The sequence below is a fragment of the Camelus ferus genome, chromosome 6 (genome assembly GCF_009834535.1).
Source record: "Camelus ferus isolate YT-003-E chromosome 6, BCGSAC_Cfer_1.0, whole genome shotgun sequence".
Lineage (NCBI taxonomy): Eukaryota > Metazoa > Chordata > Mammalia > Artiodactyla > Camelidae > Camelus > Camelus ferus.
In genome coordinates, this window is record NC_045701.1 from 20,964,923 (window position 1) to 20,982,497 (window position 17,575).

At 37.1% G+C, this 17,575-nt stretch overlaps 2 protein-coding genes across 9 annotated transcripts in view; one reads left to right on the top strand and one right to left on the bottom strand.

Moving 5' to 3' along the window:
* TMEM62 (transmembrane protein 62) overlaps positions 1-17,575 on the bottom strand; it is a 46,885-nt gene that overhangs the window by 16,697 nt on the left and 12,613 nt on the right. Inside the window, exons 1-5 of one of the 8 annotated variants that reach the window (XM_032481384.1) lie at positions 9,494-9,828; positions 9,132-9,243; positions 7,838-7,975; positions 5,705-5,750; positions 2,118-2,259 (exon numbers count right to left, since the gene is read on the bottom strand). In XM_032481384.1, coding sequence (XP_032337275.1) covers positions 2,118-2,259; positions 5,705-5,750; positions 7,838-7,975; positions 9,132-9,243; positions 9,494-9,673 — 618 coding nt within the window. In that variant the 5' untranslated portion in view covers positions 9,674-9,828. Of the gene's footprint in view, positions 1-2,117; positions 2,260-5,704; positions 5,779-7,837; positions 7,976-9,131; positions 9,244-9,493; positions 9,922-17,575 lie in introns of those variants that run through there. The other 7 variants (XM_032481383.1, XM_014554338.2, XM_032481385.1 and 4 more) reach the window with 7 other exon arrangements.
* The window catches only part of UBR1 (ubiquitin protein ligase E3 component n-recognin 1), a 136,516-nt gene continuing 128,799 nt past the window's right edge, over positions 9,859-17,575 (top strand). The window contains exon 1 of the mRNA XM_032481378.1: positions 9,859-9,992. The gene's annotated coding sequence lies outside the window, so the exon portion shown is untranslated. The remainder of the gene's footprint in view (positions 9,993-17,575) is intronic.

The following is a 17,575-nucleotide window of genomic DNA, read 5'->3' on the forward strand; positions in this document are numbered from 1 at the left end:
TATTTATAAATTTACTTATGGAAATAAAGAACGACTAATCTTTTTAGCCCTGTATATCACATTGCAATAAAGAGAATACTGAAACTAAACTTCTAAAACAAGATGTCCATATGTCCACAGAACACCTGACACCTGAATGTTCACAACAGCTCTACGCATAATAAACAAAAACTAGGAACAATCACTAAATTGCAGTATATCCACACCCATACAATGGAACACTACCCAGCAATAAAAAGGGAAGAACTACTGATACACACAGTAATATGGATGAATTTCAAAAACATACTAAGTAAAAGAAGCCAGGCACAAGAGTACATACTGTATGATTTCATTTATATAAAATTCTGTAACAAACACACTAGTTTATACTGATAGAAAACCAGTCAGTGGTTCCCTGGGAGTGGAGGTGAAGACTAACTACATAAGAGAACTTTCTGGGATAACGGAAATGCTCCATCTTGACTGCAGTGACAGCTACACTACTATATACATTTGTCAAAACTCTTCAAAGACTTAAAATGAGTGCATTTTATTGTATGTAAATCATCCCTCATAAAGATTAGTTCAAAAATAACTTGTACATACATAAATATACATTAATATAATCTGTAAGGTGCTTATAGCAATAAATTTCTGGGCCCACCTATTAGGGTTTCTAATTTGGTAAGTCTTGGGCAAAGCCTGGAAATCTGCAGTTTACAAGGCTCCAGCTGATTTTCATGCAGATGATCCTTGAATCATATCTTAAAAAACACTATTCTAAGTCAACAGTGAACCCGAATGTAAACTATGGACTTTGGCTGATAATAATGTGCCCATGTTGGTTCATCTATTGTACAAAATATGTCATACTGATGAGGGATGTTGGGGGTAGGGGAATATATATACATATGTGGGTGGGGAGGGCTATGTGCGAACTCTCTGTATTTCCTATTCAATTCTTCTGTGAACCTGAAACTGCTCTAAAAGAATAAAGTCTATTAAAAATAAAAAATATATATATTTTTAAAGCACTATTCTAAAATAAGTTAATCAACACTGTCTAAAGTCAGTTGGTAGATAGGAAACAAAATATACCTTCATAAATAAAATGCCTAATATAACACAATGCATTTGACAATATTCCATTCAAGCTCCTCTGAAACCTCACATCACTTTGACTTTCTCAGCACTCAGCAAATTCTGCCCTGTGTTATAGTTATTTCTGTACTGGTCTTAAACCCCACCAGCAGATTAAATATTCTAAGAAATGAGGGATTTGATCTTGTCAACCTTGTACTCTTACATATGGGCACATATGTCTTGCATATGGACACGTGCCCATTAATGAGCTGACATTTGCTGCACCAAGAAATAAGGAGAGGCTCTCAGTTGTGACTTTCTAGACAGTTTTAATCCAGCAAGTTTTCCCCACCGAGCTTACAAAAAATACTTTAAAAGAAACTTATTTACTTCAATGGCTGGCCTTCTTTTACCAAAAAAATACCAGATGATCAGAAATGGCTAATAATCTATAACAAAAAAGAATATGAAAATGAATATATGTATGTATATGTACGACTGAAGCATTGTGCTGTACACCAGAAACTAACACAACATTGTAAACTGACTATATTTCAATCAAAGAAACCAAAAAACAAAAAACCTGGTGATAGCTGTACAGCAGTGTAAATATAATCAATGCCACTGAACTGTACATTTTAAAATGGCAGATTATATATTTTTATGACAATAAAAATATTTAAAATTTGTGATATAAAAAAAGAAATGGCAACTGTGGGGATTTAGAAATACACAATATAGTATACAAAGCTGTGTGCTCTGTACCTTGCAAAGTGCATGCCGCTCTTAGTACATATTTAATAAATGTTTACGGAATAAACGTAAAATATAAGGCACTCCTTGCCCAGATTTGGGGACAAGAATGGGGATAGCAATAACAGGGTTGAAGTAGTCAATAATTTCTTCTAGCCATAACTGTAACTACAATAAAATTTTTCTGAAGCATTTCTAGATAAGAACTTTTTTATCCAGGATAATTTTAAGTGAGTCACAGATATCTGAGGAAAAGTAAAAAAGGTTAGCTACAAAGGGAAGTGAGATTTTTACTGTACCTGATCCAAAATTCCAAAGAAATTAAAAGGTCTCTTAGGCCCTGGATTCAGGGTGGCATCCAAAGAGATGAAAGAATAGTTGCCAAAGGGAGTACTGTGCACATAATGGAAGGAGCCATCCCTACGTACGGCTGAGTATTTCCTAAAAATACAAGACAGGAAAGTTTAGTGCAATCATAAAAAGACAGAATGAGTTCAAATTCCTTCCCTAATGTTACACTATATCTTACTTCCTTTGAAAAGGAAATTTCCATAATCTGACAGAGAAATACGCTAAACGAGATCCACAATGAATAAACTCATTAAAAGAAATTTTAAAGATTTCCTCCCATTGTCTCCAAAGATTCAGGCAAATATATTCATCAGTAACCAAGCACAAGGTCACCAAGCAAAGCAGAGAAGCTAATTTATGCAGTCCTCTAACCATTTAAAAAGAGATGACTCAGAATCCAGTGAAATGGTGCTTATTAATCATTTAAAAAGTTAAGTGAGGGCCTACTAAGTAGCCAGCAGAATTCTTGGTGTAGTGAGATACAAGTCTTTCCTTCTTGAAACAGGACTGCAGAGGCTTAACTCACAGTAAAGCTTTGCAAAGATGCAGTCACTGAGCCAGGAGAAAAATGTTAGTTAGGTCTGGACCAGTAAATCTTTTTTCAGTTCCTAAAAATATACTGGTAACATATGCAGGGTCACCATATCCAGTAGTGAAAATCCTCACCACTACCTTAAGTATCAACAGTGTTGAGGTGTCCAGAAAGTTGGAGTGTGAGAGCAGGGAGAAGGGATGTATAATAGAGCATACAGAGTCAGCACTCATTCAGTATTTGTTGAGTAAATGTGAAAGAAAGTACAGATTATATTGGGAGCACACCTTTATTATTCAAATGTTAGAATATTATAAGAAAATATCTAAGTGTCTTACATGATGTTTTACCTCAGAGCACATATTAAAAAAACAAACAAACTTCTGAAATGTAATGTGCTACCAGGGAGCTGTACTTAAGCAACAAGAGCCATCAAATACATCATAAATAAATATATTATTATAGATACTGCAATTAATAGTCATCAGTTCTATTACCTCTCTTCTTCATATTTTTAAAATTTCTATTTTGGGGTTTTTTTCCTCCTTCAAAATATTATTTATACTTTTCCTGCTTAGTTGTTTTAAGAGTTATTCTTCAGGATCTTGTAATCTCACATATGTTGTTCCCTTTCCTACATTTCTGACATACTATTAAAATTCAACTATCTAAAAATAAATCCAACTATCTGAAAGCAGAGGTTAAAACATATAATAGTTCACATTTTTGAATTCTGAATGTTGGCATTCTCTTGGCCATTCTAGAGATCAAGATTTAACCTTAAGGTTTTTTTTTTTCTTTTCCTTCAGGATGATATTTTTGCCTATAATTCTAGCAAAATGTCATTTATTAAATCCAGATAAAGTTTAGGTGGTTAGAAACAAAAATATAAAGGTAAGAATCTTTAAAGTGACTAATAATTTTACTTTCCCAATAACTAATGAGACCCTAAGTCCTAGTAATTCTTCTTAGAAAATGTCTCTTAAGTCCATTCCCACAGTCACCATCAAAGATACAGTTAATAAGAAGTGAAAGATTTTCATCTCTGTCCTTTTCCTTTCTCACATTAACAAAAGAGAACCACCTCATCTTCCAAATTATGCAGTGACTCTAATTAAATGTTAACCAGTGCTTTTTGCCCTCTCACTCTCAAACTGATGTCACCATCCCCATACCCACGAACTTTGTTCAGACAGATACATCTCTATTCATTTCAAGCTCTTTCCATATCATGGCTAGACTACAGCAGGATTCTTCCATTTGGTCTACACAACTCCAATCTCTCCCTTTTCCTTTTTATCCCCATCTTTTTCCTATTTTGTTGTGCAATTGCACTTTATACAATACTATTTTCATTATGTTACTCATCTCCTTACGAACCTCCATTGGATTATGAACGACTACCCATCATATCTAAATTTCTATGCTTGTCACCTAAGACCTCCATAAATTGGCTCTACACTATCCACCCAGTGTCATACCAGTTCTCAGAATGAACCTTTATTCTGGTGATAGCAGTTTTCTTACTGCCCTCCAAAGCTCATTCTAGCTTTTAAAGCTCTGTTTATGCTGATCCTTTTGCCTAAAATACACTCTTTAGAATTTCTCACTTTTCCAAATGCTACCTATCTTTTAAGACTGGACACAATTTTTACTTCTTTTGTGAACTTTCTCTAACCTACAACTAGCAGATAAATAACTTCTGGAAAGCTAACGCACAGCACAGTAATTATAGCCATCAATACTATATTATAAACTTCAAAGCTGCTAGGAGACTAGACCTTAATTGTTCTCACAACAAAAAAAGAAATGATAATTATGTCACATGATAGAGATATTAGTTAACCCTATGGTGATAATCATATTGCAGTATATAAATATACCATATGAACATGTTGTATACCTTAAACACCCACAATATTATATGTTAATTATATATCAATAAAAAAATAAATAAATAAAAAATAAAGTCTCCAATGGGGAGGGCATAGCTCAGTGGTAGAGTGCGTGCTTACCAGGCATGAGGTCCTGGGTTCAATTCCCAGCACCTCCACTAAATAAATAAGTAAACCTAATTACCTAACCCCTCCTAAAAAAAGACCCACCAAAATTTTTAAATAAAAATTTATTAAAAGTCCCTCTATGTCTATCCCATGCTGACCTCTGCCTTTTTGGATTTCTCATAGTGATAATTACGTGTAACAAATAAGCTGGCATTTCAGTCACTCCATGCTCTTTTCTAATTGTTTCTTAAACAATTTTTATCTTCCTTAGCTAGACTTACTTGAAGGTAGAGGTCATATTTTTCAATATTAGCTCTTGTAACTCTCACACTAGCCAACTAATGATGGCTCTCAATAAATACTTGCTACTTGACTGACTGGCAATGTAGAACAAAGCCACTGAATACCCTGGACCAGAAAGTGAGATTATAGCCAAAAGAATTCTAGAGAATTGGTTTTCTAAGTCAAAGATCTTTCCATATTCACGGCCTTTTTCATATTCATGGCACGTAAAAATCTTGTTAATATTTGTATGACAAACTAGACTGAAAGGACAAAGCAGCCAGGGGTGACCAGTTGGGTTCTTCAGCCACCACAGAGGCGGTGTATCTCAGCATTCCTAAAATCCACAGTACTCTGGCTCACAAGCTCTGATCTAAATGACTTTTGCTATCCACCAATGGCAAAAAAAAAAAAAGTCTTTGTGGAATGTTAAAAGTACCATTAGCCAACAAAAAGCATTAAAGTAGATGAAATAAAAAGAATTGAAGGAAAGAAGAGGTTTGAGGAAACAAATAAAAATTAATCACCTAAATAAATAAATAAATAAATAAACAAACAAACAAATAAATAAAATTTAAAGGCCCCTTTTCTAAATTACCAGAGGTTCTTTATACAGAAATTTTCTCTGTTATAAAACATTTTCATTCATTCAGTTAATTAATTGCACCCTCCTTGTAACAGACTCTACATTGTGGTCTGTTTTCTGTCATTACAGTACCTGTAATAATTCTCAACACTCTCCAGACTTGGAATGTTGAATGCATCTAATTTAAAAAAAAAAGCAAACATCATCTACATGAAAAAGAAAAATGCAAACATATTAATGACTAAACAAAAATGACAATTCTTTCAATAACACCTTAGATGACAGAATGTCAATTAATTAGATTGGCATTTAATTTTAATTTTTAAAATCTGATAACTTAATTGAATTCAGATTATCTAGAAACTTATTTAAGGCACCTGGTATACTGAAAAATAATAAATACTCTGAATTATGTACTATTCAGAATAAATCAGTTTGAAGTTATAAGACTGGATGGTCGCTGCTGTTTTAATCACGTGATTCTGGAAGCCAGGAAGAACTGGATTCATGTTTGATGTGCGGACACATGCCAAGTGCTTTTACGCAGCAGTTGACTTTGATAACAGGGCCAACGCCCTCTCTTCTTGAATCTTAAAAAAGATTCAGTAATAAAGGAGTTATATAATGATAAAGGGTAAGGCTGAGGGTATCTTAGAATTCTTATCTGGAAATATAATGATTTCATAGAGCTTGCTTCCCTGGTTGCAATAGCTAAAATTATTTATCAGCTTTGACTTCCAAGAATCTACTACATTTCTAATAATCTTAGAGACTAAGCTGTAAGTCCAATTACAAAGAAACATTATTGTGTGCATAATCCTCTTGCTAGGAGAACAACTCTGTTGTAGTTAAATCTTAATAAAGATTTATATACATATATATTTGTGTACACACACACATATATACCATGAGCATTTATACCATTACAAGTCAAGTTAAAATATTATGAACTTCAAAGGACTATCCAAATTATTTAATCACAAGAGTCCATTTTATATTTATTACTTAAAATGACAGTAGTTTGGCTTAGAAAACTTTAAAAAATAAACACAGATTTGCTTTTTATTGCAAAAGAATTTGACCTGTATCACTAATTAAGAGCAGGAGAAAAGGGAAATGTAAACATACCAGAGAAAGTTGTAAGCCAGATATCCTACTTTCAATTTATAATTCCTAGCTGCTTTGTAAGAACTATAGTTGATCCTTGAACAACACAGGTTTGAACTGTGTGGTTCCACTTATACAGATTTTTTTTTCAATACATACTACAGTACTACACAAGCCTCAGTTGGCTGATCCACAGATGCAGAGGGCCAACTGTAAAGTTACACATGAATTTTCCACTGCCTGGGGGTCGGTGCCCCTAACCCCCACATTTTTGAAAGGTCAACTGTATCAATAAAGAGGGCATTTTCTGATCAAACCAATAGCTATATTTCACCAGGTAGAATTATTTGTTTAAAATATAGCTTTTAAAAAAATACATTAATAAGGTACTCACAGCAATGAATAATCAAATGAAGCAGACAAATGGAGTACTTAAGTAACCAATAAAAAAGTCAACTTTTATGAAACAAACAAATCTACCATCAGGACTCTGGAAAAATAATTCATTTCCTTACTAACACAACAATTATAATGTAAAAAATGGGAAGGGATTATCCATTTCTTTCCCCTTGCATATGGGAATATATTTGCTATTTTAATTTTTCAATGTATATAAAGTAAAACTCAATCTTTGTGAAGTATAGTTCTATGGATTTTGACAAATGCATAGTCATATATCTACCACTACAATCATGACACAAAACAGATCCATCACCCCCAAAATTATCTCATGATGTCTCTTTGTAGTCAACTTCTCCCCCTACCCTACCCTGTCTTCAACCCTGGACAACGGTAATCGATCCTGTCTACAGTTTGCCTCTTCTTGAATGTCATATAAATGGAATCACACAGTATGTAAACTTACAGATTTGACTTCTTTCACTTAGCGAAATTATATATTTTTAAGCATCCATCTGCAAGGAGTTTGCTAGAAGCTTTCCTTCCACGTAAAGAAAGGACCATACCGACTTTCCCCTCAAGGCCTAACAGTTACATCTGAAGTTTTAAAATCACATATTATACATAGCTGGATTTCATAGTTGTGGCCTCCATTATACCTAAACCTAAGTTACAATCTCCCATTTTAAATTGCAGAAACTAGGCTCCTGAAGGAGAAAAAAAATCTAGTCTTAATTATAACTGGGACTTGACTCTTACCATGATTTCCTTTGACATCGAGCCACTTGGTTTTTTCCATGACCCTTGTCTTCTTCAGAATACCCTGGTAAGTTTGCCATTCTACCTCTTGCTGCCTGGATCCCAACTGTTCCTTTGTTTTGGCATCTGTCAGGTCTCCTGTAGATTTACAGATGAACTGAATCACAATGTAAAATAAATCTGAGCTGGGGGTTCAATTTTTTTGTTAATGCATATCAAAGAATAAACATATTTAAAGTACTCAACATGTAAAGCATAACCACTTATGAGTCCATCTCGGTCCACAGCAAGCCATCTAAAATAAAACTCTCAGCAAGGGCTTTATTTCTTTCTTAGATGTTAGCAAGCGCCTATTAAACCTCCTGTGATATTAGAAATGGGTTATGAATAATATATCTTTAAAGAGAGCAGTAAAAAATGCATCATGAGACTGTGATAAAATGAAAACTCCTTAATAAGAAATTTCAGCACTCTGCAGAGTGACCTTATTTTCCAAACTCAAAATCAAGATATGTGATCTGACCAAGAATTATTTTTATAGCAAGCAACAGTCGGGTATGTGTAGTTTGGACAACGAAATATCCAAATTTCTAGGAAACTAGATAGACACTTAAAATTGAGGTTTCCATAAAATGAAGACTCTATCCTGTCAGCAAAGGTGTTTCAGTAAGGCGGATGTAAGATGAATTCCCCAATAGCGAGGATAGATACTCCTTTAGCTTATTCTCCAACCCAGCTGGGAGCAAATGATTAGGGGTTTGAAAACTCTAGGGACCCAAGTCACAGAAGTACCAAAGGATGAAAAAAAGTGTCCTGAGTTACTTGAAGCCTCAAGCAACTGTCAATATAAGATTGATTAACACCGTAAAGAAAATGGAAAACTCAGAAACAAAAAAAAAAAAAAAAAAGAGAGAGAGAGAGAGAGAGAAAGGAGGAAGAGGAAGAAAACTCTTGAGTTGCGGTTAAAGAGCTTTCCTTAATTCTCTCTCAAATCCAGAAGTGCAACCAAAAAGACAGATACAGATACACAAGACGGGACACTAATAAGAGAGTCATGAGCCCTGCTTCTTCCGCTTGAGCAAAATTTGCCATGGCAAGTCATTTAGCCCGGATCTTGACTCACTTATCCATAAACAAAGGAAATTATAATGTCCCATCTCCTTTCCAGAAGAAGGACTCACCTGAGGCTCTGGCTACAGGTTTGCTAACGACCCGAAAGTAAAAAGCTGCAGCCTTGGCTAGCATTCTACCATCCAGACCACAGAACAACATGACAGCACCGCAACCTCCCTACCTGTTGCTAGGACGAGAGCTGGTTGAATGATGTCAATAGTTTCAGAACAGAACTTCTCTAAGTCTACAGCTCTGCCTGGATCACGAAACCTGCTCAGGTGAATGTCGGATATCTGCGGAACAGATCTTTGAGTCAGGAAGAGGCGGCACGGAGAGAGGTGACTCAGTGGCTCTCTCCAACGGAAAGAAAAGGCAAAGATGTAGCGCATCAACGAACCCCCAGGTAGGGACCGAGCCCCTCTCCCTCCGCCCAGAGCTTGGGCCCAAGCAGACACGGGTCACGCCCCGGCGAAAACTGCCGGCGCCTCACCGCCTCTGGCCAGCTCTGCACCCACCCCCGCGCCTGAGCTCCCGCTGCGTCACCTGCAGACCCCAGAAGATGTTGGTGGCCGCGGGGCCCGGCGCGGGGTGTGGGCTTCGTGGGACGCGGGGCTGGGGCAGGGGCGAGGGCGGGCCGGCCAGGCCGTAGTGCTCCAAGAGCACGGCCGCCATGGCCGCGGCCGCCAGCCCGGCGACCACCCTGACGGCCAGCGCTGAGGCCATTCCGCCCGCAGGGGCGCGGCCCTTGCCGTCCGCGGCCCGGACCGCCCGGCGCCCCTGGAGCTGCTCTGGCCGGACTTCCGGACTCTATGGTCGCGGGGCCTAGGGCGCCGCCCGCACCTGCGCCTCGCGGTGCACCTGCTCCTCCTGGCCCGCCGCCCGCGTCTCTGGGCTCGGTTTGCTAATGTGACGCGGGTGAAGAAAAGGAAACCGAGACCCCCAACGCCACTCGCGGTTGCTGAGGTGTGGCAGGGAAGGAGCCCTGAACTGAGGGCGGAGGCTAGAGTCCTGGCTCCGCCTTAGACAATCAATCCTGACCTCGGTGAGTCGGTTTCCTTACCTGTGAACCGGAGTTAATAATACCTCCCGTGCGTACTTCACAGAGTCGTCGTGAGACTCAAAGTATATATTAGGACGCCTTTAAAATTGCTGTACAAATGTGGCAAGTAGTTTCGTCTGGCTCCTTCTGATTATTAACAATGTCCCTCCATAGGTTTTCTGTATATATAATCCGTATGTTTTGTGAAAGTTGTTTTTTCCTAAACCTGATTTCACATGCGCTTGATTACATAATATTCCACTACAGTGGTGTATCATTCAGTTAATCAGTTTTAAAATACTTCCTATGGGCTAAGTACAAGAAAATTATATTTGGTTCCTGCCCTTAATTTATCTAACCATTCCCTTATTGTTGAACTTTTGGATTGTTTATTATGTTCTGAACAAACATTTTTGCATAAACGTGTTTTGAATAAACATTCTGAATAAACATTTCTGCTCTGAATAAACATTTTTATACAAATAAAATGTTTTAAATAAAAATAAAAGGTTTTTGAACCTTTTTGAATTATTTTAGTGGGGCATGTTGCCAGTATTGGAGTTATGCCAATTTCAATTTGTTAAATATTTTTTGAGTACCTCTGGAGTATAAGACATTGATCTCAGCAGAAAACATACAGAATGTTACCATAATGATAAGTAGCTAAAGAGCCACGGTTAATTATTTTAGAAGCTTATGTAGCAGAGAGAAATACACAAATGAATTTAAGAAGAATATGCCATTTGCCACAAGAGATGAATTTCAGATATAAAAGGCTAGAGGAAGGGATCACATCTTTGGAGAGAGTCTGGAAAAGTTTAATTAGGGAGGTGGCATGTAAAGGATAAATAGGATTTTTGAGTGGCAGAGACTGGGGGTAGGGTGAGGCAAAGCACTTTCCACCAGGATTTAACAACATGAACCAAAACTTTTTAAGGTGAGAAAATTCAAGTCATGTTGAGGAGACAGTGAGAGTCCTCCTTATTCCAGGGTTTGGCATCTATGGATTCAACCAAACATGAGGATGTGGAATCTGCGGATACAGAGGGCCAACTTTGGGACCTGAGCATCCACAGATTTCGGTAGTGGAGGAGGGAGGAGAAGGAGGTGGAGATGGACTCCTGGATATAATACCACGCGGTTACCATGGGAAACTGTACTTCAGTTTGGCTGTGACTGAGTTATGCCTTGGGGAATTAGAGCAGGCCCTTTGAGCCACATGGCAGAAGGCCTCTGTAAATGCCAAGAATGAAGCTAGATCTGGCACCAGCATAGGGAACCAATTGAACAGAGGTGTGGCACAGAGTCCTGTTAAAAAGAATATTGCACTAATCCTGTGCTACAGTCTTAATGTGTCCCCACAAAATTCATATGTTGATGATATTTGGAGGTGGGGGCTTTGGGCTCCAACCTCATGAGTGGGACTACTGTCTTTCTAAAAGAGACACTAGAGAGATCCCTGGCCCCTTCCACCATGTGAGGACACAGCAAGAAGTCAGCAGTCTGCAACCTGGAAGAGCCTTCACCAGAACCTGTCCACACTAGCACCCTGATCTTAAACTTCCAGCCTACAGAACAGTGAAATAAGTTTCTGTTATTTACAAACCACCCAGTCTGTGCTATTTTGTTACAGCAGCCAGAATGGATTAAGATACCCAGATAGTGGGTAATTACAAAGGCCTGAAGTAAAAAGATGGGAGAGTGTAACACTGAGATTAGAAAGAAAGGATTGTAAAGACAGAAACTACTGAATTTGACAGCTGATTGGATATTTGAGGGAAGAAAATGAGATAGTTAAAAGTTAGAGCAAAAGTTTGGAGCCCAGGTGAGGAAAAAACTAGGGCTATAGTGTATATGTAGAGAGTACTGTCCATCTGAATAAAGTTTTTGGTTTTGTCTAACACCGCACCACTAGAAAACATCTAGATGGATCTCTTTAAACCAAATTTGGAAGATATGGTTGAGATGATCTGATTTAAAACACAGGCAATGTGGCATACAAAAATGCATTTGGAAAGGCTTCGGGGGAACCTGCCTTAAAGATATGAGAATTATTTTCCAGAAATGGAATACAAGAAGCTATGTGACAGATGACAGGGAGAGACATGCTGTAAAGACATCTTGGACAGAGAAACATAGTTTTAGTCACAAAGGCCAGCAGTCTGAACTTCAGACACTGAATTATAACCAAGCTGCTTCACTCAAGGTGCTCAAGGTGAGTAGAAAGAGGAAATTATTTATTTAAGGATGGTTAATAATTCTCCAGGGAAATACTGGTTTGACCAGCTAATCACTACAAATTAGCATGAAAGGTGGTTCTCAGTTCCTCATAGTCAGAGGAGAATGGTAGATTTCTTGTAATCTCATAAAGATAGCAAGCAGCAATTCACCGTGAAAGCAAACTTTCCTAGAACTAAAGTCAAGGGAGAATTTATCACTTGGACATTTCACAATACAATGTACATTGTCATCTATAGTCATAAATTGAACTGCATGTTGCATAAACATGAGATGTAAAAATGATCTTCAGATCACTCTTTCTTATACTAATCTTGATTAAAAATCCAACATTGTATTATTAAGTCATTGTTCTGTGAAGTCATTTTGTTACCCAACCAGGTCCATTTGCTCAACATGCAGCAAGTCAAATGTTGAGACTCCCAGGTTTATTGCTTAGAGTTTATTCACAAGGCAGCTAGATGAGGAGATGAGAGAGTAAGTCTTGCCTCCCCGAAGGTGAGGGAGTTGGGATATTTATGGGATAAGCAGGGTGGTCTTAGGCGTGGGGAAAGGTGATTGGAGGTAGGGGGAAAGGTGAAGTCATCAGTGCTCTGTGCAGATGCGTTGGGTTACATGTTTCTGCATATTCAAAATGGAAGTGCTTAGCACTATCTGAAGGTGGAATTTTCCTGCCCTCTGACATCAAAAGGCTTTTCTTCAGACATCTGCCCAGGCTCAGTTTTAGAGGTCAGTAACCCCAACAAGCCCCACCCAGTTCGCTCTGGCCAAGAGCTGACTCCAAGTACCTGTAAAACAACTGGGCTGTATGAAGTTGAAAAGGTGTGCAATTAAAGTGGTAGGAAAAAGAAAGAAACAAAGAAAGAAAAATACAATAACTAAAGCAAGCTTAATTAATGAAGGAAGTTTACAAGCAAAGGGGTTTCAACAAGCTGTTCCTACATCTATTGTTCTGTAAGACAAGCTCAAGAATTTTTGTTAGTCATCAGCTTCTGTTAACTCTATGGGGCATGGTTTCAGTTTCCATAGCTAAAGTAATATAATCAAAGAAGTTTTTTGTGTGTATAAAGATTTTTTAAAATTATTTTTCAAAATTGTGATAAAATACATGCAATGTAAAATTTACCACCTGATGACTGAAAAAAACCCGCACAATGCAAGAGTGGTAAGGTATAGTTTTATTCTTGGCCCTTACTGAGAACTATAGCTCAGGAGACAGCCTCTCAGAGAGCTCTGAGGAACTGCTGTGAAGAGGCAGGGGAGGAGCCAGGATATATATGAATTTTTTGTTGGGAAAAAACAGGTAGTCAAGCATAAAAACATTACTGCTAATCACAAAGAACAGACATCTCAAGTTAATGATTTTAGTGCTTTTCTATGTCTAGGAAGATGCAAGAATCTGAGGTCAGTGAAATATTTCCTTAGATATGCATCTTAACTATTTAGGGGCCCTCATATCCCAGGCACAGAATTCTTCCTGTTTTTCTCCATCCTGAATTCCTCTCAGGGCAACATTGTCAGTGGGCAACGGCAGTGGGCTGCAACTTAATTCTTGTAAAACTGGAATGGTGGGCAAAATTCTTTGTTTTACACACCTTTAAGTGTACAATGCAGTGGCATTAAGTACATTCACTCTGCTGTGCAACCATCAACACTATCCATCTCCAGATCTCTTCAGCATTCCAAACTGAAATGCTGTACCCATTCAGCGTGAATTCCCCATTTTTCCCTTCCCATTCCTGAGCTGCTAGTAACGACTAATAAGAGACAATGACTAGAGAGCCACTTTGGAATGAATCAACTAATGCAAGTTTGGTTAACATCAAATTCATTCTTTACATCTATTTAAATGTATGAAACAGGTATAAAAACAATCATAAGATTGTCAGCTTTCACATTCCTGTGATATAAATGTCACTTTGCCATCCCTGCAATGAAGCGTGAGTCCACAAATCTTAAATTAAAAAAAAAAAAAATGCTGAGGACTAGTGCCCTCAGCAAAAATCAGAAAAAGCACCAAACTCAGTCATAATGTTAGGTAGTTAAGATAGAAATGAGCACTGGGCAGGCGGAGAGGAAGGGGAAAGGAATAATCCAGAACACAAGGAACCTGCGCTGTCAATTAACCAGAGCACAGGGAACCTGAGCTGTCAATTAACCAGAGCGCAGGGAATCAGTTAATCAATCAATTAATTAACCAGTTACAAAACCATGATAAAGAAACAGGAGGAAGGAGAGAGTGGTGCCATTTTTCCTCTCTTGGATTGGCCTGTTCCCAATTCTAGGGAGTGTATTCTCTTTAACTTTTTTTATTTCACTAATAAAAATTTTGCTTATCACGCTTTTTCCTGACTCTTGTCAAAAATCTTTTTTTTTTGAGTGACAAAGAACCGAGGTGATTCTTATTTTCCTTTTCCCGGTAACATTAATTTTGGTGTTTCCGCTCGGCTAGTGTTCTTGATTCTTATTTCCTGTTTCCTGGTAACAATAAAACTAAAAACTACCAGAAAAATATTTTGGTCACCGTATTACTACTTTTTTTTTAAATATAAAAGTTAACCTTGCATAGGGAACTATGCAATAGTTTGTAATTTTTTGTAGTATTTTGTAATAATGGAAAATAATCTGAAAAAGAATATATATGTAAACTAAATAACTTTGCTGTACACCTGAACATAGTAAATTGACTATACTTCAATAAAAATTAAATTAAACTAAATTAAAAAATAAAAGTTAGCCTTCATTCCTTACGCCAGTGGTGGATATGCTGGTATTCATTCTATTGTTATTCTTTAACTTGTACATATATTACATGTAATCTTTAGTATTATAAAGTATTTACCACAAAATTTTTATGAGATATATTTAATTAAAAATATAACGAATGAATACTTTATCCATCAAAATTTTAAACATATTAAAATACGCACTTGACCTGATATTTCTACTTACAACTTATCCTAAGGAAAAATATGGATGTTTACTGAAATTTACCAAGTATGTTTATTACAGCAAAATTTATAATAGAAAATTGGTAACAAACTAAAGTAAATGTTCCACATAAATACAAAACAGAAACGGACTCAAAGATATAGAATATAAACTTGTGGTTGCGAAGGGGGGTGGGTAGGAAGGGACAGACTGGGAGTTCAAAATTTGTAGATATTGACAGGCATATGTAAAATAGATAAACAAGATTATAAGGTATAGCACAGGGAAATATATACAAGATCTTGTGGTAGCTCACAGCGAAAAAAATGTGACAATGAATATATATATGTTCATGTATAACTAAAAAATTGTGCTCTATACTGGAATTTGACACAACATTGTCAAATGACTATAACTCAATAAAAAAGTTTTAAAAAATAAAAAATAAATAAAGTAAATATTCCACAATAAGAGTCTTAAAAATAAAATGACACAGCCATACAAGGGAATTCCATATAGTAATCTTAAAATAATTTTGAAGAAAAAATTAATGTTATGAAAATATGTTAACATGATAAAGAGTATTTTATAAGGCTCTACAATATAATATCATTTCTTTTGCAGGGGGTAGGTAATTAGGTTTATTTATTTACTTAATGGAGGTACTGGGGATTGAACCCAGGATCTCAAGCATGCTAACATAATGTCATTTAACACACACACACACAGAAAAGAGTCTGGAAGCATATACACCAAACTAACAACAATGTTTATCTTGATCATATGAGATTATAGGTTATTTACATTTTCTTCTTTTTGCTCATCCATCTTTTCTGAGTTTTTAACAGTGACATTGTAAAGAGAAAAAAAATTTTTGTTTTGGATTAGCAATTTTTTTCTATAAAGGACCTGATAGTAAATGTTGCAGGCTCAGTGGGCCAGACTGTGTCTGTTGCAACTATTCGACTCTATCTTTGCACAAAAGCAGCCAGTCAGTACATAAATGAACGAGGCAGCAGCGTTCCAATACAGGTTCACATTTGTACACTGAAACTTGAAGTTTAAATGTTTTTCATGTATTATGAAATATTCTTCTTTTGATTTATTTTTCAACCATCTGAAAACGTAGAAACTATTCTTAGCTTGAATGAAGGTTGTACAAAAACAGGTAGCAGGTGATTGGGGGCCGTATTTTGTTAACCCTTGCTCTAGGACAACTAGTCTTACTTTCCCACAATGATGAATTATCTTGATTTTTCTGTATGTTTGGTTTTCCAAGTTCTTATCACTAATAACCCTTCACCAGTTGTCTGTACTTCTACTTGGCACTTTTAAACCCTTCAAGTGTTGTGTCATTTTTATTCTTCAGAAGCAGCCTCTCCTAGAGTTTCATGACTTCTAACCTGGCTGTTTGTTCACCATGTCTGGTGCACAGTTAAAGTCTGAGTACCTGCTTTCACTCTGTTCCTAGCAATTCCTTTTGCTTTTTATTTCTCTTAGTAATACAGTATTCCATGGATTGCTCATACTCAACTCACCACCACTTTTATTCAAGTTTTGTTGAACTTTTTCTCCAAAGTGTCTAACACAGTGCATAGCAAACAATGTTAACAAAAAAAATTTTTTTAAGAGAATACATAGATGGTTGGCAAGCTGCACTGACGGGTGCTCAAACCAGGATAGGTTCATCATGGGGTCCAGCTTGGGTCCTCTTCCTAGAATTTACTCATATCCTGGACAAATAAATTTGTTCATGTCTATTTAATCTGTTCACCAGACCACTTGAAGCCCAGGATTAATCTACTGCAAACTAGGGCTTTCACAGACTTGGTAGAATCATCTATTTTGTCTCTCTCCAAACTATATCTTATTCTCCCGGTAGGTTGAGCTGTTTCTTGCATGTCTACACAAAGTTCTTTCCACTGAGCATTCCTCTCATTCGTCCCAATCATTTCCGCATCTCTGTGCTTGGCTCCTCTGTGAAGAGCACGCTCCCTGGAGTCTTAAGGATCTTGATTCACATCCTGACTTTCTTTTCCTAGTTGTGTTAGCTTTGACATATTCTTTATCAGTTTGATCCTCTTTTTCCACACCCTTTCCCTCTCCACTATGGCTGCAATGCTGTTGTGTTTCATCACCTGCACAGACAGGATCCTCTGACCAGCAGTACCCTTAAATGAAAACTTAGATCCAGGGCTGAAAGTGAACCCAAGATCCAGGTCTATTTATGCCCTGTAAATGACGTCCGACTCAGTCTGAGCCAGCAATCTGAGTTTCACTTCAGCCAGAAATGACTCCCCAAGTGGGGAAAACTTCATCTTCAAAATGAAGCTAACCTCCACAAATCAAGCTAAACCCAGAAATGAAATCTCTGCTCAGAGGACTGATTCTTCCAAAACTGGCGTTGAAGCCTCCAA